General features: G+C 46.9%; 1 protein-coding gene across 1 annotated transcript; it reads left to right on the top strand.

Moving 5' to 3' along the window:
• The first annotated feature begins 73 nt into the window (after positions 1–73).
• GMFB (glia maturation factor beta) lies at positions 74–19,824 on the top strand. The gene is made up of 7 exons (XM_060270878.1): positions 74–281; positions 6,425–6,521; positions 9,774–9,823; positions 11,379–11,430; positions 13,596–13,676; positions 14,750–14,823; positions 18,848–19,824. The coding sequence occupies exons 1-7, from the start codon at positions 279–281 to the stop codon at positions 18,917–18,919; spliced, it is 429 nt and encodes a 142-aa protein (XP_060126861.1). The 5' UTR covers positions 74–278; the 3' UTR covers positions 18,920–19,824.
• The last annotated feature ends 5,460 nt before the right edge of the window (positions 19,825–25,284 follow it).

Genomic DNA, 25,284 nt, shown 5'->3' with positions numbered 1-25,284 from the left:
GGATGCCTGCCTTGGAGGAGGATAATCACATGAGAGAGGGTGGGAGGGGGGAAGAAAAAGAAAACGCTAACAGGACTGGCACTTTCCGCTCGCCGTAGCTCAGGCGGCGCCTACGGCCGTGCCCAGCTGCGCCTCTGATTGGCTCGGGGGCCGGGACGGACATGCGCGCTGAGCGGGTCTGAGGCCAGATTGAAAGTGAGGCGGGGAGGGCCCCCGGGGGCTCTTAAAGGGGCCGCGCTGCTGAAGGGACTTGAGGGAAAGGCTGTTGCTGGAGCAAGATGGTGAGTGCGGGGGGATCGCTGGGGCCGCGCGGGGAGGCCCGGGCTGGGCTGGCTTGGCTCCTTCGCCGCTTCCACATTCCCGGGAAGATTTGTGCCCTTAGAGTTCCGAGGTGGGGTGTCTTAAAAAAAAACCCTCCCGTGTCCCTGTGAGAAGGCGGCTGGGGGGTCTCCGCCGTCGGGGGTGGGGAGAGGAAGACATGGAAGTTTGAGCAATAAATGTGACTTATGACAAAAATATAGATAGATGTCGCGATGGCCTCCCGCTGCATATGTTTGGTATTTGTTTAAACCATGTATGATCCCGTGCGTATTTGGGGGGGGGGAGTGTTTTGTTTTGTTCTTGTTCTTCCTGTCATTATGTATCTTTATTTTCTATTTTTTAAATGCTGCGAACTGCCCTGGGATCTTTGGAGGAAGGGCGGTATACAAATTTAATAAATAAGACAAGCACACACACAAAGTTAAAACATAACAATGCATTTTCCCAGACCTTCTGGGAAGCCTAGAGAAGACCCCTGTCCCTCAAAGGAAAAAACAAAACAAAACTGTGATGCTTCATTGCAAGGAAAGGGCCAAATTTGCATTTAGTGGGACTGTGCTCCGAAAAGGCACTGGCGAGGCTGCCTCCTTGCCCCGCACCCTCTTTTGTCTTATTTTTACTGCCCCACCCTGATCCACTCGCCCTCTGCAAATGGCAGGATTGGGGGGGGGGTGAATTCCAAAGACTGATTGATGTGGATTTGTTTCTCTTTGCCACACTTAAGTGCCATGCACAAGTGTGTGTCTTCCTGTACTCCTTACTCCAGCAAAATAAAAAAAATTCCTTCAGTAGCACCTTAAAGACCAACTAAGTTTATATTTTGGTATGAGCTTTCGTGTGCATGCACACTTCTTCAGATACATACAAGTGTGCATGCACACGAAAGCTCATACCAAAATATAAACTTAGTTGGTCTTTAAGGTGCTACTGAAGGAATTTTTTTATTTTCCTTACTCCAGGACAAGTATACTTTATATGTCTGTACTCACACCAGGAATGTGGATTAAATTCCCCCTTGTCACTCACTGCAAGCATGAATGGAGAGGGTGTGGAGATGAGTGGCTGGAAAATGCTCTAACAGCGATAAATCCACATTCTGTGATGTGGAAAGTGCAGTCCTGCGTGTGCCTACTTGGAAGTAAGCCCTACTGAACTCACTCCCACATAGGTCTGTCCAGGATTGAGTCCTTGTCCTCGTGATGGGAGGGGTTGATGGTAGGACTCTTCCCCCTTAATACATGTTTATTCCTAAAGTGGAGGATGGAATCTGTATTGTCCCATAATACTTCAACCCTGTTCCCACTAATGGACTCACAGCTATCCATTGAGGCGCAGGTCAATTTTGTGTCCAGGGCAGTTGTCTACCAGCTCCATCTGGTACGCAGGCTGAAACCCTACCTACCCACAGACTGTCTTGCCAGAGTGGTGTGTGCTTTGGTTATCTCCCACTTGGACTACTGCAATGCGCTCTACGTGGGGCTACCTTTGAAGGTGACCTGGAAACTACAACTAATCCAGAATGCGGCAGCTGGACTGGTGACTGGGAGTGGCCACCGAGACAACATAACACTGGTTTTGAAAGACCTACATTGGCTCCCAGGACGTTTCCAGGCACAATTCAAAGTGTTGATGCTGACTTTTAAAGCCCTAAACGGCTTCGGCTCAGTATACCTGAAGAAGCATCTCCGCACCCACCGTTCCGCCCGGACACTGAGGTCCAGCACTGAGGGCCTCCTGGCGGTTCCCTCACTGTGGAGTTACAGGGAACCAGGCAGAGGGCCTTCCCAGTAGGGGCGCCTGCCCCGTGGAACGCCCTCCTATCAGGTGTCAAATAAATAAACAATTATCGGACTTTTAGAAGACATCTGAAGGCAGCCCTGTTTAGGGAAGCTTTTAATATTTGATGAATCATTGTATTTTAATATTCTGCTGGAAGCCGCCCAGAGTGACTGGGGAAACCCAGCCAGATGGGTGGGGTATAAATAATAAATTATTATTATTATTGTTATTATTATTGTTATTATTGTTGTTGTTGTTGTTGTTGTTACTTGGAAGCTAGTTTTCTTGCGGTCAGTGGGACTCCTTCATTTTATGTACAATGTGGATCAACACTCAATAGCGATTTTTGCGTGTGTGTCATTATGCACTTTGGCCACCCTGGAAAATAATAACATAAAGAGCTGTGAGAGGATGGATTTTTTACTTGGTATCTCTTCCAAGGCACACCCTTGCCTAGTCATTCTAATCTGCTTCTGTTAATGGTACGGTAAATTTGGAACCGGGGCTGGCTGTTGTGTTTGGCTAATCTGGTGTAAAAGGTTGTGGTGTGTATGCATACATCTTAAGTTCCCTTTTGGCTCCTTCTGTCCACCTAACTGATCTCTCGGGGAAAGCTAAAGTAGAACAGTTGCACTTTTCCAAAAAGGGATGCCTTCGCTTTGGGCAATAATTGAGGTAAGGGTGCCCACCCGACCCCACCCACGACTGCCTTCTCTCCCCTCTTCCCCAAAACTCACTCATGGAGCCCAGAAAGGGCTGAATTTGCTGTCCGTCTCTAGTCTCTTGGGGAAGTTCACGCCAGTATAAACATCCTCTTCTTCCTCTTCTGCTCACCCACCACTGCTGCTTATGTGTAATTCTGCTCACCCTCCAACCATCATCACGTCTTCTGACAGTGAACTCTCGTGGTGTGGCCACATTTCTAGCCAAGATGGGAGTCCACAGAGCATCTGCTTTACATGAAGAAGGCCCCAGGTTCATCTCCAAGTAATAATAATAATAATAATTTATTATTTATACCCCATCCATCTGGCTGGGTTTCCCCAGCCACTTTGGGCAGTTCCCAGCAGAATACTAAAAACATGATAAAAGATCAAACACTAAAAACGTTCCTAAACAGGGTTGCCTTCAGATGTCTGCTAAAAGTCAGATAGTTGTTTATTTCCTTAACATCTGATGGGAGGGCATTCCACAGGGCGGGTGCCACTACTGAGAAGGCCCTCTGCCTGGTTGGGCTGGGAGAGACTTCCTGTTTGAAACTCTGGAAAGTTGCTGCCAGTCAGTGCACTGTAGACAGTACTGAGCAGGCATTTTGGAGCAGGGCAGCTACTTATCCTATCGTAAGTATCAGTGTTCTCAGGAGAAGCCTGGGGATTGCAAAAATCTTTTTGAAACACCTCAAGGGTGCCAAGAACCAACCATGGAAGCCTAAGCATGCTCAGTGGACAAGGAACTTAGGGTGGGAGAAGGGGAAGGGAGTAAAATGCCCAACCCCCCCCAAAAAGAGGAACACCCCCTTGAAGAAAAGAGGCTACTCTGCATTTTCTTGCAGGTTCCTTTGTATAGTTTATTTTCTGCCCTAATGATACTGTTCCTCCACCTACCCAGCATGGTGGATCAACTGCTGGAGGAGAGTTACAGGTGTGGCTTGGCTTGCTTATTTGCTTTTTGACAACAAACTCTGACCATTTGTGGGTTGGAGGGAGGATGTGTTAGCTTTGTTACTGTTCTTATTATGAATTTTGTGTTTTAATTTTGTATTTTTTATGGTGTGAACTGCCCTGAGATCTGTGGACGAAGAAGGGCAGTATACACATTTAAATAATAATAATAATAATGACCATTCTTTGCAAGCAGCCAGTGTCAGCTGGAGGGAGGGGGCTGGTGCTTGTATAGGAAGGCCAGTTTGGTCAGATGGCCCTGGGTCTTGGTCTTGGCTCTTTGGAAGCAAGCAAATCTGCTTTCTCCTGTGCCAGGGCCATTGGTCCATCCAGCTCAGCATTATCTACACTGACTGGCAGCAGCTCTTCAGGGTTCCAGGCAGGGTCTCTCCCAGCTACACCTGGATGTGCTGGGTATTGAACCTGGCCACATCCGCACCCCCTTTGTAAGTTTGTTTGCTCGCCCTCCCCAACCTCTCTTAAATTCTTAACTACTTGCGATGCTCAAAAGGCTAGTTCTCAAGGAAACTGACTTGTGTGCCAAAAGCCTGCTGATGTAAAACTCTTTCAACAGGCTTCAGTTAGACTTTAGAGGCCTTGAGCTCTTTTGTTTGTGAGAGCTCTTAGCCTTAAGTCTGGCTGTGAGTAAAAAATAAATAAAAAATGGAGAGAAAAGTAGGGCATGTCTGCCTTGCAAAACCTAATCCAGTTTTACTGTCAAGATATCTGTCTCCTCCCCACCCCAAGAATTATGTGCTTTGTAGGTTTGCACAGGAGCTGGAGCTCCTCTGCTACCGGTAGATTCCTCACTCCTTTGAAGAAAAATTATTTTTAGTTCCAGCAAAAGAAACAGTGAGATGGACCCTGCCCCAAGCAGCTTACAGTTGAAACAGCAGCAGCAGCAGCAGAAGTGGACTCCCTCTGCTCCCCACCCCCCAAAACCCTCTGGCATTTAAGCAGGTTTAACCCATTGCACAGAAGTCGTTCCAAATCCCCACACGGCAGGGAGATATAAGCTAGAGACACGCAAATGCCTTTCCTTCTCTTTTCCTTGGCAACAGGGCTGCAATAAGCTGTTCTGATGCTCACGGGTGCCTTGCCGGCTCAGCGCCTCCTATGATGAGCAAATGATTTCTGGGTGGTGCAAGTACCTGGAGGCAGCCTATTCAGGGAACTGGGCTGTGCCTCCGCTTGACACAATCGCTGAGCTGCATTTATTTGTGAGTGTAACCGCCAGGAATACATTTTCACAAAGCTACTTGTAGGAGCAGAGAAGCTCAGGCTGGAATAACGAAGGACGTCTTTTGCAACGACACTTTGCCTCTTCTCTCCCATTCCTGCTCTTTGCGGCCCTTCCACTTGCCTCGGCTTGGCCCTTCCACGCTGGAAATGACTATCTGAGATGCATTTCACTGCAGAGAGCAAAGGAATTTGTAGGATGGGCTGTTTTGTCTTAGCTGTATAGTGTAAGATGAACATTGAGGCAGTGATGTATATCCAGAAAGTCTCTGGTGTGGGCTAAGTCCTGGCGGGGACGACGACTTCATCTTGTCCCCTTATTTGCTTATTTTTATATCCCAACTTTCATCCATGGAGGCATACACGATTCCCCCCTTCTCCATAGCTGCCACGTTTTCCCTTTTCTCACGAGGAAGCCTATTCAGCATAAGGGAATTTCCTTTTAAAAAACTTGGGGGAAACAAGGTTCCAAAAAGACTGGAGTAAATTTGTGGAGTATATGGAAAAGAACTGTAGAAGTTTAAAGACACTTGCAGGACTGAAATAAATCCTACGAATTGATTTTAAATGGATGGAATAAAGGAACTGCGAGATTAAGAGTTGAAAAGAAAACCAAATGGGAGGGAGGGAAGTCAAGCTCGGCAGAGCATTGGGAATGAGAGAATCGGGAAGAATTGTTAAAAATATAATTGTCTGTGTGGTATTTGTTTTTTGAATGTATGTTTTGTTTATCGTCTTTAATGTGTTTATTTGGAAAACTCAATAGATTGCTTTAAAATAATAATAATAAAAAAGGGAGAACTTGGCAGCTATGCCCTTCTCATTTTATCCTTTTAGAAACCCTGTGAGTTGCGGTTCAGCAACACCTGGAAAGCCCAAAGTTCCCTATACCTGGCCTGTCTCATCCAGCATCAGTGGTCAACCAGATCTCCTCTATTTCTGGACTTTCCCAGTGGCATGAGCAGAAAAGTCATTTCCCTCAAGTTCTCTGCTTGCAGCAGGAATAGGGAGGCGTGCCTAGACTCCTGCAGCCAGCAGGACCAATGGTTACGGGAAAAGGGAGCTGCAATATCTAGAGGGGGCACAGGTTCCCCATCCCTGGTCTGCAGTAACCTTCCTCATACTGGGGCTACAACTCCCATCAGCCCCCCGGTCCCACGTTGGGGAAGGCTGCTGTTGGCAATACGGAGCCGACAGACCAATGGTTGGACTTCGTGTAAGGCCGCTTCCTCTGTTCCCACTGCAGGATCACGGAGCTATGTCCCCACAAAGCATTTCGGAATAGTTACGTGTTTCCTCTTACTAGTTTCTGGGGCTTTGCGCCTGCTCCAAACCTCCCAACAGCCGGGGATCGGAGAGCTGTGGCTGACTGGAATAAAGAACGTCTTATTCATCTCCCCCCTCGTCTCTCCTTCCCCCCGCAGAGTGAATCCCTCGTGGTTTGTGACGTGGCCGAAGACCTCGTGGAGAAGCTGAGAAAATTCCGTTTCCGCAAAGAGACGAACAATGCTGCGATTATCAGTAAGACGCCTGCCCACCAGGGTTTCAAGGCCTTGTGCTGGGTTGGGGTGGAGGAGAAGGGATCTGCTGAGTAAGAGCAGAGGGCATTGTGGACTCTGCATTTGGCCTGAGACCTCCTTGCACTTTGCTTTCGGAGAGCAGAGTCGAAAGAACTTTTGCATTTTGATGTCAGCAAAAAAAACCTGCCCTAGACAATTTGGAGAGCTGGTTCAGTGGCAGCCTTTGTGCCTGCCACAGTTGCTGGATACTGCTGGATGGGAGAGAACTCTTGTGCTTGAATCCTGCTTGCTAGCTCCCCGCAGGCCATTGTGAGAACAGGGCACTGGACTAGAGGGGCCAGTGGCCTGATCCAGCAGAGCTCTCCTTGTGGATTTGTGAGTCCGCTGAGTGACCAGAGGCAAGATGTGGGCACTCAGTCCCAATTTTGTATAGCGGGAGAAATGTTGTTAGAAGGTAGTGAGCAGATATATAAGCTAGGCGGCAAATGGCTCCTTAGACCAAGGTTATGATTGCCATTTGAAGCGGAATGCCTAGTTGCCATTTTGGGGGCAGGTGGCTCGAAATTGGTCTCGAAAATTCATTCTGATTGTGCAGATGAAATACAAAATTCTACAGGACATGGTATTAGTGTGTGAAAACAGCCAAGAGCCAAGGATCCCCAGGCAGGGACTTTCAGGTGGAGATATCAGGCGCTATATTGGCTCCCGGTCATCTTCACTTGGCCGCAAGTTGCCGATAGCCAGGTTCAAAATGCGCCTGGAGCCTGCCTAATTTCGAATGCTGGCGGTGAGAAGTATTGAAGTGCCCCCCCCAAGAGCCAGTAGTGGGCGGGGCTAGAGGCAAAAGTGGGCGGGGCAATGGCCATTGCGATTGCCTTTGTTCTGTCAGCCAGATTCCAGCTGTTGAAAGATAAGGGGGCTCTCTCACATTTTGTCTGCACACAAACACACATTGTTTATATATAAGCCTCATTCCATGCAAGCAAAAGGTGTTCTTGGTTGGAGGATACAAGCCAGCCAAATAGGTTTGGGGGCGGGGCTTGAGGAGAGGGGGGGTGGCTTAGAGGGAGCCCTGAGGGTTGCCTCTGGCCCTGGGAACCCCCACTCCTGGTGTAGCGAAGCAGTAGGGTATAAAATGGCCAGCAGAGTCTTGGAGGCGGCTTCTCCAAGATGTCCTAAATTATGTCAACAGTGTAATTAAGCTTCGGGTCTGTCGGTCCAGAGCTGACCTTGTTGGCTTCAGGGACTGCTCTGTGGAGCCTCTTTTATCATCCTGAGGATCCCTTTAAAAAGAAGAAATAGAAGGAGATTACTGCCCTCATGGTTACAAAGATAAGTGGATTTATCGCGGTTTATGTTATTTTCCAAATGATTCTTCTTTCTCCTGTTTCTCCTTCCCTGCCCTGGTTGAGCAAACGTCTCTTAACTACAAGAATCTGCTGTCGTGGCATTTGCTATGGATGCCTTGGTGAAGTTGGGCAGTATCGTATGTGTGTGTGCATGCATGTGGATGTACTATTTATATCCCACCATAATAAAACTCAAGTTAAAAGCTAGCTAGCAAAAAAGAAAAGGAAAAAATAATTGCTCATCAGCCACAAGGCAAAAACACATCTAAAAGCATGATTTTCACCTGGTCCCAAACAGCAAGAATACCTTCCTGAGAAAGCAAGTTCTGTAACTTGGGTGCTGTGGCTGAGAAGGCCCTGTCCCTGCTGGGTTGTTGTCCCCCATCTGAAATTTATGCATCCGGTTCTTCCTGCCTAAGTGCCGAACCTGACATTTGTCCCTATTGAAATTCATTTTGTTACCTTGGCCCCAGTTCTCCAATCCGTTAAGGTCATCTTGAATCCTGATTCTCTCTTCTGCGGCATTAGCTCCCCCTCCCAGTTTGGTGTCATCCTCAAATTGGATGAGCACCCCCTCAATTCTTCATCCAAATCATTTATAAAGACGTTGAACAACAGCGGGCCCAGGACAGAACCCCGTGGCACCCCACTTGCCACCTTTTTTCCAGGATGATGAGAAACCTTCCCTTGTGTTAAAACAACAGAGCAAAGTCTTAATAAAAGCTTTTATTTTTTTTAAAGCATGTTGTTAATAGCACACAGTGAGTACAGGTGGATCGCCATTGAAGAGTCAGTGTTACCTGGTAATCACCCTCTGCCACAAAGACACTCCTTTTCTGACAAACCTCAGACCCGGGGGGCCACATGCAGCCCTCTAGGCCTCTCTCTCCGGCCCTTGGAACTCTTCCCTGGGTCTCATCCCCCGCCAACCTTGCTTTGCACCCTCCTTGAGTGTTTTTGCCTGGATTTTCTGGATGGAGGACAGAGAAGAGTGTCCAAAGGGGTGTGGAAAATAGCCTCCCATACAAAGGAAAACATACGCACCTTTCATTCCTCCTTTTGCCACTGGCCCTGCTAACTTCTGGCATTTGGAACAGGGTCCAGAATCCTCTTGGTGGGTCAATTGAGAGTTACTCCCAATGCTGGCCTGTTAATTGTGCTACTGTTAATTGAATGGATTTATTATTTCGGTCACAGACCAGTTCCAGCTCACATACAAAATCAGGGAAGTCATGAAACACAATAGCGATACATTTAAATTCGCAGTTCGGTAAAACAGGGACAGTACAGATACAGCAGCAATTAAAATATATAAATTAGATCTTGCTCACTAAAGCAGGGGTCGGCAAGGTTTGCCGGCCATGGGCCAGATCACTCCCATGGAGATTGTCCGTGGGCCAGACGGGCGCAGCGTGACGCCGAAAATTGTGCCTGCGCAGAAGCGATTTCTGGCACAGACGTGATTTCCAGCGCCACTTGGCAAGTCCCCGCACCGCGCCGGTTTAGCGCAGCACACGGGGGACTCACCAAGCCAGTGGCTCGGTTTCGGGGTGGCTTGTGGGCCAGTAAAACGGTCTGCACTAAAATATAACCTGAAGTTGTCATTTAAAACCTTAGTCATGATGATATCACAGCTTGTTCCCTAAGTTTTATGGCAATCACACAGAATTTGGCCACCTTTAATGTGATCTCTGGATCTTTGTCCTCTACCAGAGATTTTAAACATTGGAGTTCGGACCCATTTGAAGATTTTTCCTGTTAATCAGCTGCAGCCAGAGAGTAAGGGAGGGCGAGCAGCCCTGTAAAAAAGGAAGCAGTAGAACCATTGACATTAGTGGTCCTAGCTGATCGTGTTCATTAATTTCAGTGGGTTCATTTCCATTTCTTTCTCCCTTTTATTATAGTGAAGATTGACAAGGATAAGCAGCTGGTGGTTCTGGATGAAGAACATGAGGTTTGTGGATGGTCTATTTATATGGTGTGGATTTTGTGTCTTCGCCTCGAGCTTCAAACTGCTTCAAAGCTGGGGCTGCAACTTCTGAACAGCAAAGATTTTCTTATTGCTGGATTTCGAAAGTGAACCGCTGCGCCATTTGGAAAACTGTCTGTTTTCCACGCCACGCTGGCTCTGCCCTTTGCAACGCTGGTTCCTGCAGGAGGCTCTGAAACCACGCCTGGGTGGGTGGTCTTGGCAGAAGTAGCAACGTCGTGCTTGGCATGTCTGTTCAGAAACAAACCCCACTGAGTTTAGTGGGCTTTATTTCCTAGCTTTTGCCAACCTGCTGCTGTTCAGATGTTTTGGACTACAACTCCCATCAGCCACAGTATGATTTGTCCCTGCTGGGTTGAGCTGATGGGAGTTGTAGTCCAAAACATCTGAACAGCCCCAGGTGATGATGAAGATTTAATAGATTTACATACCAGCATTCATCATATCAGGGTGGTTCACAGAATAAAATGGGCAAAGGCTCTTTAAGGGAACGTGCTTCAGATCTCAACCCATGTTGAGTGGTGGGAACAGATTGCTTGTGGGGAGGTTCTCCCCACTGGGAATGGTTTGCATGGCTATTCCTGAGCAGAAGGAGCAGGTTTTCCTCTTCTGTCTGGTAACAGGTGGGTGCCATTTTGGATCAGGGGGGCTGGCTGAACGAACCTTTCAAAGCTGCACTGATTTTAACCAGTGGTTTCCAAACTGCACAGATTTCTTTGGTTGGGTGGAGTTTCTTAAGAGTTTCTGAGCAACACTGGTTTCGAGGCTGCTAGTGCTTTTATGTGGCTTCTCAAAGGATGGAGAGACTCAAAGGATGGAGGTCTCTGCCCTAGCAGGCTTAAATCTAGAAAGTGGCAGAAACAGCAGCAAACAGAGTATGGGGAGGCAAATGGAGAGAATGATGGAAGTTGTAGTCCAAAAACATCTGGTGGGCCCCAGGTTCTCAAAAGCTGCTCTATGCAGCATACAGCATTAATAATAATAATAATAATTATTATTTATACCCCGCCCATCTGGCTGGGTTTCCCCAGCCACTCTGGGCGGCTTCCAACAGAAATATTAAAATACACTAATTTCTTAAAGATTAAAAGCTTCCCTAAACAGAGCTGCCTGTTATAGAATATAGACTAGAATTTATAGAATAGAATTTAAAAGCCTGTATACTAAACAGCCTAATACTAAACTTAGGAATCTAATACTAATACAGCCTAATACTAAACAGCCTAATACTAAACTTAGGAATCATTAACAGTATTGTAATGACGTCTAAATATGGCACCAAGAATCTTAAAAATGGGCCAGTCTACAGTGGTGTGTTCTGCTATTATTAAATTAAATTAAATTTATATACCACCCTTCATCGTAAGATCTCAGGGCAGTTCACAGAATAAACACAGCAAATAAAATCAAGTAGATAACTTAGTTACTGGTGTGTATACCATTTTATATAGCTGTTGGATATATCTCTAGATTCTTGTCTTCACAACCCTGTCTCTTGTTTTATTTTTAATGCTACCAGGGCATTTCTCCGGATGAGCTAAAAGACGAACTGCCCGAGAGGCAACCTCGATATCCTTTTTTTGGCGGTGGCAATATTTTGCTTTAGAAGAACCCATTTCCGGTCCGCATATTGGTGCTTGCAAAAGCCTCAAGCCAGCGCACCCGGCTCTGCCTGGGCACGTGGGTTGGGCCACGAAACGGGTGTACAAATCGATGGCTCATTGGTAGCGATTCCGGATTCAATTCCCAACATGGGAATGGCCCCTGCCTAAAACCTTGGAGAGCCACTGTGTAGACTGTGCCCCATGGACCACTGGTGCCCCCCAAGAGCTTCGTTCATGCCTGCGGCATGTCTGTAAAAGTGCAATTAAAAACCCTACAGCATCTAGCATGGCACATTAGGTCAAGGTATAGGACCCCTGGACTGTTTAGTCCAGTCCAGTCCAGTCTATGGGGTTGTGGTGCTCATCTCGCTTTCAGTCATGTGGCCAGCGGGACTAAACCACTTCCGGCGCAACGGGACACAGTGACGGAAAAACCAGAGCGCACGGAAATGCCATTTACCTTCCCGCCGCAGGGGTACCTATTTATCTACTTGCATAGGCATGCTTTTGAACTGCTAGGTTGGCAGGAGCTGGGACAGAGCAATGGGAGCTCACCTTGTCATGAGGATTCCAACCGCTGACCTTCTGATCGGCAAGCTTAAGAGGCTCAGTGGTTTAGACCAGTGTTTCCCAACATTGTGCCTCCAGATGTTTTGGGACTACAACTCCCATCATCCCTAGCTAGCAAGACCAGTGGTCAGGAATGATGGGAATTGTAGTCCGAAAACAGCTGGAGGCACAAGGTTGGGAAACACTGGTTTAGACCACAGCACCACCAACGTCCCTATGGCGTATTACAATTGCTACACTAGGCAGAAAAAGAGTTAAGTGGTCTGCCAAGAACCTTGGCGATTTTCAAGTGGTCCATGGTGTAGGTACGTAGTTTGGGAGCCACTGGCGTAGACACTTTAAAGATAGGTGGGCCAATGGTCTGGCTTGGTACAAGGTCCCTTTTTACTGTTCTTGCCCACTAGGGGTGAGAGGCTGTCTTTATGGGAGCCCATTATAAGCTTGGTAAGAGCTAGTTGCAGTTGGGACCTCAATGGAAAAGCAGGAGTAAGATGGAAATTGTTGGTGAGAAAGGCCAATGCTCAGGATTCAGAGGAAGACATTTAAAGCAGTGTAATACTGTTTTAAACAACTGCAGCCTCACCCCAAGAATCTTGAGAAGTCTAGTTTGTTAAGCATGCTGAGCATTAAGGGACCCCCTCACGGAACTGCAGTTCCCAGAGTGGCTTAACAATCCATCTCTCTTCCAAGGGAACTCTGGGAATTGTAGCTCTATGACGGGGAATAGGGAGCCTCCTAACAGATCTCAGCACCTTTAAACTTAACAAATCTTAAATTTGCAGGGGAAAATATTCTTTTGACTTCTATACCCAATACATGGAACCTAATAAAGGGAAAATATGAATGGACTGTCCACGCCCTTACCAAGGCAAAAAGACAGGTATTGATGAACTGGATTTTTTTTAATGCAGCTCTCTTCAATGAATGGATTAAATATATGTACAAACCTGCAACACATGAACAAGTCGTGTACAAATGTAGATTCACCATGGACATATTTAATGATATTTGGAAATCATTTTTATTAACACCGTATTAGGTTAAGTTTAGGTGAACTACCATAACAATCATGTAATGCTTATAGTTTTTTTGTTTTTTAAACGGATGTTATTTTGTTTTATTTTCACATTTTCTTTTACCAGGTGCACTTAAAATTTTATACTTCTTATTTTTCCGTAAAGAATAAAACAAACAAAACTGCATTTCCTAGCATTCTATAGGGAGAAGATGTGACTGTTTTAAAGTGGGGCGATCCTGCTTTAAATGCATAGTGCGGATGGGACCTCAGGATGGAAAGCTGGGGTGGGGGTGGGGGGAGGCGCTGCTCAGACCAAACAAGGGTCCCTAGGAAGTGCTTCCAACTGTCTGATACTATCATGGCCTTCTTTAGTCCATTTCAGCGTTTCATTGATCCGAACGTAGCAGCCCCAAGTATAAACTGCCCCCTCGCCTGCAAACTCTGCTTAAAAACTCAGCTACACTGAGCACTTTGTAACAGGCAGGTTTCAAGATCCTCTCTTGCCCATCCCTCCTGCTTCCATTTTCCTTGACTGAGAAAACATTCATCGTCTACAGCTACAAGTACCAGCACGACGACGGAAGAGTCTCTTACCCGCTCTGCTTCATCTTCTCCAGCCCCGTCGGTAAGGCAAGCTCCGGCTGGCTGATTGGGGGGGGGGGAGTTTCTTTTGTACAAATTCCTGCTCTGGAATTTGTACAAAATTCAGGGGGGTTGGACTGGATGACCTTTTGAGGTCCCTTCCAGCTCCCTACAGTTCTGTGAAGCAAAACGCAGCTGCCTGCTGGGCTTCAAAATGGAAACGGCTGATTGCCATAAGGACAGCAAGTTCCACTGGGAGCCATGTTTTGATCGGACAGGACAAACACACGTCTTAGGATAGCCCTAAGAACAGCCCACACGTGATCTGGGGGGAGGTGGTGTTGGTGAAGCTTGTGAATTGCCCTTTTCAGGACCCCCATGCTCTCAATTTTAAGTATTTACACCCACCTTTGTTGGCCTGGCATCGGACTAGAACTCCCATCGTGCACTGGCAGGGGCTGATGGGAGTTGTAGTCCAACACCCTCTGGAGGGCGCCAGGCCGGCAAAGGCTGGCTTAGATTTTGGAGCCCATGTGTTGCAATTCTTAAGAGTGTCAAGCTAGGACCTAGAAGAGACCAGGGTTCAAATCCCCACCGGGCCATGAAGCTCAATGAGTGTGACCTCATTGCCTTCTGTTAGCCCAGCCTACCTCGCAGTGTTGTTGTAGGGATTAAATGAGGGGGAGAACGGTGTACAGCTCCTTGGAGGAAAAGGGGGGATATTAATGCAACCAATTAATAAATAAAAAGGGCAACTTGCAAGGAACAATGGGAGTTGGAGTCCAGAGCATCTGATGGGTGACGCGTTGGTGAAGGCTTTAGCAGAGCAAGGAGCCAATAGTGCAGGCACCCCCAAACTTCGGCCCTCCAGATGTTTTGGACTACAATTCCCATCTTCCCCGACCACTGGTCCTGTTAGCTATGGGAGTTGTAGGCCAAAACATCTGGAGGGCCGCAGTTTGGGGATGCCTGCGATAGTGAGTGGGGAGAAGCAGCAGGCAGGCAGTGAAATGGCTGGCCTATTCCGTCTGTATCCCTGCCCCATTCCTCCTGAATGGGCTGCCTTCATGCTGATCTTGCTTTGTCCCTGATCTGATTCCCTCCTGATAATTGCAGGGTGCAAGCCTGAGCAACAGATGATGTACGCCGGCAGCAAAAATAAGCTCGTACAGACGGCGGAACTCACAAAGGTAAAAGTGGAATGCCCCCAGAATTTGCTGGGCATGAACTTATTGCATTGAGGAAGGGTATTGGCTTAATGGAGGGGGGGGGGAGAGAGACCTGACTGACTCCAGCTGCAAAGGCTGAGGCTGCTGAACAGAATCTTGAGCTGGGGTGTTGTCTTGGGTTGTTTTGTATCATTTTCAATCCTGTTGTGAAATATATACACAAATTGCTCCTTTTGATTGCATATTTTAAATGATTGATTTATTGTTCACGACTACTTTGGTTATGTTGCTGTGACATTTCCCCCCCATGTTGTAAGCTGCCTTGAGCATGGTTTGAACTGTGGAAAGGTGGCGTGCAAATGAAATTAGGTATGTATGTGTTGAAGAGCAAATGCCTTGCATGCAGAGGGGTCCTTGGTTCAATTCCCGACTCCTGCCCAAACCTCGGGAGAGCTGCTGCCAGTTGGTGTAGCCAGCACTGAGCTTAGATGGACCAGTGGTCTGATTAGTCATAAGGCATCTTCCTATGCTAACTTGACGCTTTCCCCATTGCCTAAACTCTTCTGTCACTTTTAAAAACTTCTCATATCAGGGCATGTGTGTGTGTTTGTGTGTAATGTGGTGCCCATAAAATTCTGTGCTAAGGGGAAAACTGAACTTTGTAGCCTATGCGCACTATACAGATCTGTCCCTATAAATTTATTAGACAAAATTACTCTGCTAGTTGTACAGAGAGGCAGAGACCTGGCACTGAGTCACTGTCTCTTTTTCTGCAAGAGATCCTCTGGCATGTGGGGGAAAGGCGTCCTGTGGCTGGCTTCAGACTTCATTGGGCTTCCATTTCCTTTTTTAAAAAAATGTTATTGGAGTTTATAAAGAAAAATACAAAGATTGTTGTCAAATATCTCCTTTCTTTTTGTCCAAACTAAAACATTGATCCAGAGGCAAAAAAAAAAAAAGATGGAGGAGAGGGGTGGTGGAACTGGAGAGAAAGAAAGAGAGAAGGAGGGAGGGAGGAATAGAAAAGAAATTAAAAGAGAAAGTGGAAAGAGAGAGAAAAGTTACGAAGTTGGCTTTCCATTTCCAGTTTCAGAAGGGCTGGCCACTGAGCTACATGCGCGCGCATGAATGCACAGGTGTGCCAGGGTGCTGTGTGCTTTGTGGTTTGAGGGATGGGGACACGCAGGCGTGCACACGGACAGCACTGGCCGGTGGCATCCTTTCACCTCTGGATAAACCCTTGTAAGTTTCAGATGTGTTGGGAAGGTGGGCAAGAGAGGGGCGCCCGCTCTCGCCTGCCTTCATGCCTATTCAGGGCTGACAGGGACCAGCGCAAGATGCCTGGCTTACAGTCTTGCAGAGCAAATCTGGTGTGGAGGACTGGATTTCTAGCTGTATTCTCCAGCTTACAATAAAGACAAGAATTAGATCAGCCTTCTCTAACCTGGTGCCATCTACATGGTTTGGACCACAGCTCCCCTCTGCTCCAGGCATCTAGGGCAGGGTGAACTAGACGACTTCCAGTTTATTATACCCTTCAGCTTCCTACTGTGCCCTTAATCCTAGCTGGCCTGTCTCCAGCAAGTTTTTGTTCTGCCTGCCTGCTCCTTCCATCGCTCCCCCGAGGAGACTCTTCCTTCCACACCACCATGTTTTCCATAGTCATCCTACTGGGGTTTTGAATGCTGCAACTAATCTGCGCTGTGTGATTGAGCTTCAGGGGCCCCCTCCCGTCTTTCCGTTTTACATCAATGCATGAATCAATAGCGTAACATGCGGTCTGAGCTGACATCTCTGCCTGCATTCAGAGGAAGCATTAAATAACACTGCAGCGGCTAATGCACCCCTCTTCTGCTGCTCCCCTGTTCCTCAGGCAATTCCTAGGGTGGGGCAGCAGCAGCAGCAGCTCTTCTTTTTCTGCCCCTCTGAGTGTCGCGGTCACTCTGACCTGCACATCACCCCCGGACGTTTGACGGTCTATTGGTGATGTGCCAACGACAAACAAATACTTTCAATCACTCACACACCTCAGACCAGGATATAGTAAAATAAAACAAGATGGTTTATTGAATGTTCTTATGCGTATTGGTTACTGTACAAAGCTTAAACGGTTTCAAAATCACAGATGGTTCCTATACCGGCCTAATACCTCTAAATATGAATTACCGGCCTATTACCTCTAAATATAACTAATAATAATTATCACTAAACTCATAACACTGTCTCCTGTCTATCTCACTATTTAACAGCCACCACAATAATAACCAGCTCTTATCTTCACACCAACTCCTCTCATCTAACTCACTCTCCTCACACCTAACTCTCATCATCTCATATCATCTAACTCTCCTGCCTGCCTGCATTCTTCCTATATACACCCTGCTTCTGGCTGGAGAGCTCCCATTGGTCGTTTCCCTCCCTGGCAACTTAACCCCTTCTAGGCCCTCTAGAGGTGAAACGCCACACTGAGAGATCCCGCAGAGCAGGGGTGGGTGACTCTCGGGCCAGTCTTGACCCACCCACAGGGTCCAAGTTGGCCTGGGAGGCTGTATCCTGCAAACCACACTGCCCAAAAGGAGACGTCTCTGGGTTAAGTATCAGGGATGTACTCAGTGTTTGTTGACCTTTAAAGCCCTAAATGGCCTCGGCCCAGTATACCTGAAGGAGCGTCTCCACCTCCATCGTTCTGCCCAGACACTGAAGTCCAGCTCCGAGGGCCTTCTGGCAGTTCCCTCGTTGCGAGAAGCCAAAGTTGCAGGGAACCAGGCAGAGGGCCTTCTCGGTTGTGGCGCCTGCCCTGTGGAACGCCCTCCCAACAGATGTCAAAGAGGAAAACAACTACCAGACTTTTAGAAGACATCTGAAAGGGAGGCTTTTAATGTTTAATAGATTACTGTGTTTTATTTTTCTGTTGGAAGCCGCCCAGAGTGGCTGGGGAAATGGGGAAACCCAGCCAGATGGATGGGGTATAAATAATATATTATTATTATTATTATTATTATTATTATTATTATTATTATTATTATTTATTTGCTATTGTCAAGAGACAATGGAGTGTGCCTCCGAGGGTGAAGTCGAACCTCTGTGTTAGCAGCACCGAAGTGACGTCCCTGGGGTGCAAGCCTGGGCAGGGTGTATGGAGGTCCTGGGCAGGCCAGATAAAGAGACCTCACTGATGGGGTCCAAAGGAAAGCAGAACAAGGCATTTGGCACCAGCCTGGCTGCAAGAGTTGCTGGGAGGAGGCACTCTCATCCTCTCAATCCTCTGGAGCCTGTCTTCGCATGCAGGGGAAGCCCCAGGTCACTGAGGGTTTGAGAGGCATCGGCTACCCTCACCTGGTTTAGCCGGCCAGTCACATCTGTTCCTGGGGTGTGTCGTCGCATGCTGGCAGCTTACCAAAGCGTTCTGTCTGTGCAAAGGTTTCTCTGTTAGGAAAACATCATTTAAGACACAGATAAAAGTTCCCGGAAGCTTTAAGGAGGTTTCCAGATTTTTTTCTTTAGTGTGTAGGAGTGCCACTCTAGGCTTGATTGGTGTCAGCTGGAGGTGCCAATAAAGGAAGTTGCAGGCCGCAATTTCCGCATAAGGAAAGCACATGCACACACACACACACACACACACACACACACACACTGAAAAGAAGGTTGGAAGTAAGACAATGTGTGCTGCTAATACTGTGAGTTTTGCTGTGTCAGGATTGTTAATTACTGGACTGAGATTATACCATGCTGGAGAGAGGAAAAAGGAATGTAAATAGTTTGTAGATAATAGTAACAGAAATGCTTGTGCAATAAAGTCAAGCAATAAAGAAGCTCTTGACTGTGAATTTGAGGATGACTCCTGTTCTTGTCCTCTGCCTCCGGGGAAAACTCTGCTACAAAGAGTAAGAAGTGGTTTTTACCAAGGTGCCACCACACAAGCAGAAAAGCGCAGCAGAAGTGTGTGGGTGGTAACCTCTAATATTCTCCTTTTATGTTGTATCGGCTGAGATCATAGTTGCTAACACAATACTTTTCTTTTCCTCCCCCCCCCCTTTTATTAAAGGTATTTGAAATCAGGAATACAGAAGACCTCACTGAGGAGTGGCTGCATGAGAAGCTTGGCTTCTTCCATTGAAAGACTCTTTAAGCATTCCAGCCTGGTGTGAACTGGAATCAGACACGGCGACTCCTCCTCCTCCTCCTCTTTTTAGGCCCACAAAGGATGCACAGTATTTATAGTCGTTTCCTGCAGTGTGTGTATGTATGTACATATATATTTTTGCGCGCGCAAAGTTTATACAAGCGTGGGGAGAAGTGGCAGTTCCTGCGTAACCAAACTTTGCCCAAGGGGTCGTTTTTCCTACCCTCTCTTTATAACTGTTTTAAAAGGGAACAGCTCTCCTGCAGGGACAATTCCACCTCCCCTCCCTCTTGTGACTAATATTTCTATATGGCTTAATCTGGAACTCGTAACTGTGACAGGTATGTGGCACAGTCTCCCTCCAAGGAACGCTTCCTGCACAAGCCCCGCTTAAGATGAATGGGACCCTCTCTATCGCTCTTGCTTGTGTCCATGGGCTCTGCTTGCAGGATGTTCCCAGTCAAATGTGTAGCCTTTTCTTTCCCCCCTCGCCTGAGCTGCAGAGGCATCCTTGTTTGACAGAGACTGGACACTTAATGGCTTGTATGTAAAAACAGCATTTTCTTAAGTGACTTGAATCTTCTAGACATAAAAGGGTTTAGAACCAATCTCAAATGCAATTTTTCTGAAGTATTAATCACACCCTCGCTTCTTAAGTTTTGAGAATGGACCGCTTCCTTTCCTCTTTAAAATTCCAACGATATTCTCAGTTGTTCTTGCGTCAACCCATTTCAGGTCAAAAGTTTGACTCGTCTATTTTTCTTTTATGTGCGTGTAGTAGATAGTCCCTCTTTTTTTTCTTTTACTAGTCCAAAGGGAAGTAGATTTCTAAAAAAAAAAAAAAAATCCGTAAGGGCTCAGTAACACTCTGGTGAACATCCATTCCTTAAGTCTTTATACGTAGTTTTTATTAACTGTTCTCTTGTCTTTTTTATACAAGCACTTCTCTGTGTGCCTTTCTTTTCTTTTTTTACATTTCTTTATCTCTCCATTGATTGTAAGAGAATCTTACGCTGCCAGTTTTTAAACACTAGACTTGACACACACAGGTCGACTCTGCCTAAAAGAAGAGGCCACACGGTGTCTGATCAATTTCATCTGCAGGGGCAGATTCTGTGGCTGCTATTGCCACGATTTAAAGCGGGATGCTTTGCCCGGTGGAAACCCAAAAAGGTCCACGAAAACAAACCCTGCTCCTTAGTATTTGAATGTCCAGCACAGCTCTGCTCTGGGCTCTGTGACCCACGGACAGGACTGTGCACATGCTGTGATTCTGCAGGTAGCACACATTCGGAATTCAGCTTGCAGAATTCCTGACCACCTTGGCTGTCTTGTTCCTCTTTCAAGCTAGTCTCTAGCCCACCTTGGTGCTCTTCAAATGTTTTGGCCTATTGCTCCCCTTAGGCCTAAAACCGGCTAGCTCGGCGGTCAGGGACGATGGGAGTGGCAGTCCCAACAGCACTTGGAGGGCACTACGTTGGGGAAGGAACGCCCTAGCTCCTTGCAGCTGCAAAGGCGAGCATGTCGGAAGCATGTGGGGCAGTGCTGGCTTGCCTCTTTGAAAACAGCTTGAACTTTTAATCGCTCCGCCTGCGGGAGGGGTTGACAACAGAGAACAACCGGCCTTGCCTGCCGGGGCATTTCCCCAGTCTGTGCTGTACGCCCTTGACCTGCTCTTCTTAAGCTCTGGGATGAGCAACCATTCTCAGGCCCCTGACTGGAGGTATATTAGTATACCTTGCCTCAAGGGCTCACCTCCCTCCCAGCTGATCCAGCTCTATAACTGGGGGCAGGTGTTGCTCAACGCAAAACAGCGCCTGCTTTAAGGCTGTTACTGCTCTCCTGTCTGCGTTTGGGGACTATCTTAAATGCTTCCCTTTGAAGAAAGCAATGGGTGCGTAGGAGGGAAAGAATCCACATTCTACAGGTTCCTTTAACCTTTTTTTTCCTTTTGCTCGCTTAAAGGAGAAGGCCCTGCCTGTCAGCTGACACCACCAGCTATGTCATCGGATGGGTAAATTGGGCACTGTTTGGGAAAAATAAGCCCAGTGTCACCCTGCTGGCTGGAGGTCCCCCACTCCTCGACTACAATTCCCATCATCCCCTGCCCGTTGGCCACATTGGCTGGGGCCAAGTCCCGACAACACCTGCAGGGCCCACAGGTTTGCCATCTCTGTTCCACTCAGTGCTACTCCGCTGCAAGCGCTTTGCATCATTTCTGGAGCAACATTCTCTTGCATGGCAGAGGGCGTCTATAGATCTCTCTTGATGACACTAAAATGTGAAATCTCTTCTCGACTTATGGGAGCAAACTGGCCTTTCACCTTTGGATTGAGACTGCAGGAAACTCTTTTGCCTAGCGTTGCTTAAAACTAGGCAGGGCCACGAGTAGATGGGTCTGGGTTGGGAGTTGCCAGGCAGCAATCTCCTCTGTTTCCTGGGGGTAGCAGGAAATTCAATAGTCCTGGATTTAGCCCACGGGCCATAAAACTGCTTGCCCCTGCCTTGGAGAATGGAGGAGGTGCCCTTCTCTTGCACCTTCCTGGAACCTTGCCCAGCTTGGCAAGATAATCAGGCATTTAAGTTGTTGTTGGGTTGAGCCCCTTCTGGGCTGCCTAATCCTACAAGTTTTTGAGCTTGTGCAGCAGCTGTTGATACATCTAGGCTGTTAAAACATTGACACTGGTGATAAAAATGAAGCCTGGTATTTTTTCTTTCTCTTTTAACATGTAGGAGACCTTATTGTCCTTTTTGTAAGTGGCATTATTCTAAAGTGTTGTGCTGAGCATCTCTCTTTCCCTTTTTTTTTTTAAAAAAAAGCTATTAGACTAACGACAATCACCTAACTTTGTTCAATTTGGAATATTCATTCCAGCCTTAGATTTTTAGTTTTTGCATACCTATTATCAGCCATGTTAAGAAAGACCAACACACAAACACACAATTGGGGCGGGGCGGGGAAAACAGTCGACATTCCCATAAGAAAACTATAGTTTTTCTAACGAAGTAAATAAATTAACCTTTCTATTGACAGCGTGCCCTTTTTAATACGCTAGTAGTTTAGGTTCCTCTTTGCTAGAGATTAATGGAGTCTGCAGAAATTACACTTTTTAATAATATTTCGATATATTACTTGGAAAAGATTTATTGAGGAAGCATTGCCTAAAGCTGCCCTGAGTTCCCCTGGTGGAAGAGCGTGGTATAAATGCATAGAAATAATAAAGAACAGTTTCTATGGGGAGAAAACAAAATGTGCCACGGAAGTTCTCATTCTCAAATTGAAAAGCAGGCTGTAAATACCTGAAATAAATCTTGTATGCTCTGAAGGAGTGAAACGCTTGTGTTCTTTATCTGATGACGTGAAGCCAACACAAAGGATGGATAAGCTTGTATTTGTAGAATGCAAAAGCCCTCTGCAAAATTATTGGTGGGTCAGTTGGGCCCTCGGGTGCGTCTTCCGCTTGAGGGAATTTGCAAAAGAGGCGTTCCCAGCAGACCAAGGTTGGGGGGCTCAACACAAGCACATTTAGTACCAGAAACTTGGAGCTACACTGTCCATTTCCAAGTGGATTCTGATTTTTGGGCTGGTGAGGCAGCCGGCTTCTAATCGTCTTGGGTCTCCACAATCCATGTCCTAACTGCTCATTTTAATCTACCATTTAGATTTCCTGCCTTGGACTGGAAATCTCTCAGGAGTCCCCCGTGCAAGAAAGGCTGGGCATTTGTTCTTTGCTTAACTGGAGAATCCGTTCTTTGATAATCCTTCTTCAAATCCCTTCCACACACACCCCTTTGGTTTTTTGCTAGGTAGCAAGAAGTACCATATTTTTCCATGTATAAGACTGTATTTCCCCCCTATTTTTTCAAGTTTAAAATGGGGGGTTGCCTTACACACGGATAGTGCATATGGGGGATTTCTTTATTTGGAGTCCCCAAAAATAGGGCTTGTATTATACATGGGGGCGTGTTATACATGGGAAATATTGTTACTGGTACCCAATCTTGGGTTTAGTTTGCGGTGACGTCATCACGGGGCAACAACCCCATTCTTCCTTAAACCTTGGGCTGTTTTCTGTAATGCAAAGCTGAAGAGCGTCTGTAAAAAAGAAATGAAAAAAATAACCTTCCAATAGCCTGAGAAAGGTTGGCAAGAGATGTGTGTTGTGCTGCCGAGAGCTCCTTGGATGTGCCTTTTTTCTGGAATGGGGTTGTTTTGGGAAGTAACTGAGGGATGCTGTAGACTTCATCTTGACCCCATTTTTAAGATCAGAAGTAATGTGGAGAATTGCAGTCTCCTGCCATTCCCAGTGCAACCTTAGCCATTGTTTGAAATGTGTTTGGGCTATTTTTTTATTTTTTTGCTGTGGTGAGAAACCATAGAATCGTAGACTTGTAGAGTTGGAAGGCACCCCAAGGCTCATCTAGTCCAACCCCCTGGAATGCCGGAATCTCAACTAGATCATCCATGACAGGTGGCCATCCAACGTCTGCCTACAAAACCTCCAAGGAAGGAGAGTCTGCCTCCTCTGACTGTCAAAACAGCTCTTGCCATCAGAAAGTTATTCCTGATGTTTAGTCGGAATCTCCTGGTAACTTGAAGCCAATGGTTCGAGTCCTACCCTTAAGGCTAAGTGGAATTCTTCTCGACCTGGATTTGAATCTCTGGAATCCTACTTGAATTGCTGTTTTCCATTGCTCCCCCCCCCCGCCGCCTCCCATTCCCTGATCCCCAGTTTGCCTCCTTTCCCACCCTGCTCAGAAAATGTTTCGACCTAGAAACATTACAGTTGGTTCTCGCATGTGATGCAGATCAATAGACCGCATCGAACTACCGGCATGTTGCAAATGAAGTGTGTTGCGCAAACTGGCTACTTGCAGTGCGGTTGTGCTAGTTTCGAAAGCCTGTTTAGGGCAAGCTTTTGAGTTCTTATACTAGGGATGTTGCATAGCTTTTTTTTTTAAGGGTTTTGCAGAAGTATGTACATAAAAGGGGCGGGGTGCCTCTCCCGGAGGGGTTATTCAATTTATACATTGCTCCCCTCTTTAAAAAAAAAGTCCCAAAGTGATTTACAACTAACATAAAATAAATTCAATAAAAATACACATGAATGTTACCAAAAATAAAAATTAACCATATCATATCACTGGTGCTGAAATGAGGGGCAAGGGCTGGTGCTGGTCAGGTCTCCTTGGGAAAAACATTCCTTAAATGGGCTATTGCAGAGGAGGCCATAGCTCTGGCAGTGTCTGTCTTGTATGCAGAAGGTTGTGGGTTCAATCCCCAATGGCATCTCAGTGTTTCCCAAACTTGGGGCTCCAGCTGTTTTTTGGACTACAGTTCCCACAATCCCTTACCGCTGGTCCTGCTAGCTAGGGTTGATGGGAGTTGTAGTCCAAAAGCAGTTGAAGACCCAAGTTTGGGAAACAAGAGATGGACCAAATTGTCTGGCTCATTCTCTCACCACCTCCTTCTGGACCTGCGGAAGAAGCAGGCGGTTAGGGGCCTTGGGTAATGATCTCAGGATGGTATGGGGAGAGACTGCACGTGGGGCACACTAGTGGGGCACACTCACCAAGATGGAAAATGGAAGTCTGTGCATGTTCAGAAGCAGCCTGTTCTCACTTTACAAGACCTAGACTTTGAGATTCCAGGGTGAGGCCATCTCCGCTGTCTATTTCTCCCCTGGCATTTGTGCTGGGGGAGTGAAAAAGGCAGTGTGGGGAGTGTTCCTGGCTTGCTTGAGTTTCCTGCAAGCATCTGGTCAGCCCCTGTAAGAACAGGATGCTGGACCAGATGGGCCTTGGGCCTGATCCAGCAGTATGTTTAGGATAGAACAGGAAGGTCTGTGCTTGGGCAGCTCTCACAATATCTCGTCAGCTTCACTGGCCAGCTTCCAACTGGCACTGATTCTCAAGGTCTTATTCCTAGTCAGTCATCACCCCATGAGCAAAAATATATTGGATTTTACTGCCCATTCAGTCCTGTTTGGTTACCAGTTTTGGGGAGTTCCTCCCTACACATTCCGTTCCAAAAGAAACAACTCTTATGGCACCTCAAAGATTAATGCATTTACGGCACAAGGGGGTTTTTTGGGCTACATTGCCCACTGGTGAAAAACTAGCTGCATTTATTGTAGCGGCTGAAGGCTTCATTAGTTGGACGGCCACCTATCAGGACTGCATTAAATGAGATTCCTACATTGCAGAGGGTTGGGCTAGATGATCCTTGCGGGTCCCTCCCAATGCTACGATTCTATGCTTCTGTGCTTCAATCCCTCCTCAGCTTCGCTACGCCTGATGCTCTGCCCCCCCCCTTTCCTGCTCATGCCACAACAGACACTTGTCCTGATGTCCTGATT

Source organism: Zootoca vivipara, chromosome 1 (assembly GCF_963506605.1).
Source record: "Zootoca vivipara chromosome 1, rZooViv1.1, whole genome shotgun sequence".
Classification (NCBI taxonomy): Eukaryota; Metazoa; Chordata; class Lepidosauria; order Squamata; family Lacertidae; genus Zootoca; species Zootoca vivipara.
This window is presented reverse-complemented; position numbering and strand designations above follow the sequence as displayed.

Bases quoted from the DNA above. Each gene is read 5' to 3' on its own strand.
- GMFB (XM_060270878.1), top strand. The intron at 11,431-13,595 runs ATCCTTTTTTTG...CTGAGAAAACAT, and splicing joins GCCCGAGAGGCAACCTCGAT to TCATCGTCTACAGCTACAAG. The intron at 13,677-14,749 runs GTAAGGCAAGCT...TGATAATTGCAG, and splicing joins CATCTTCTCCAGCCCCGTCG to GGTGCAAGCCTGAGCAACAG.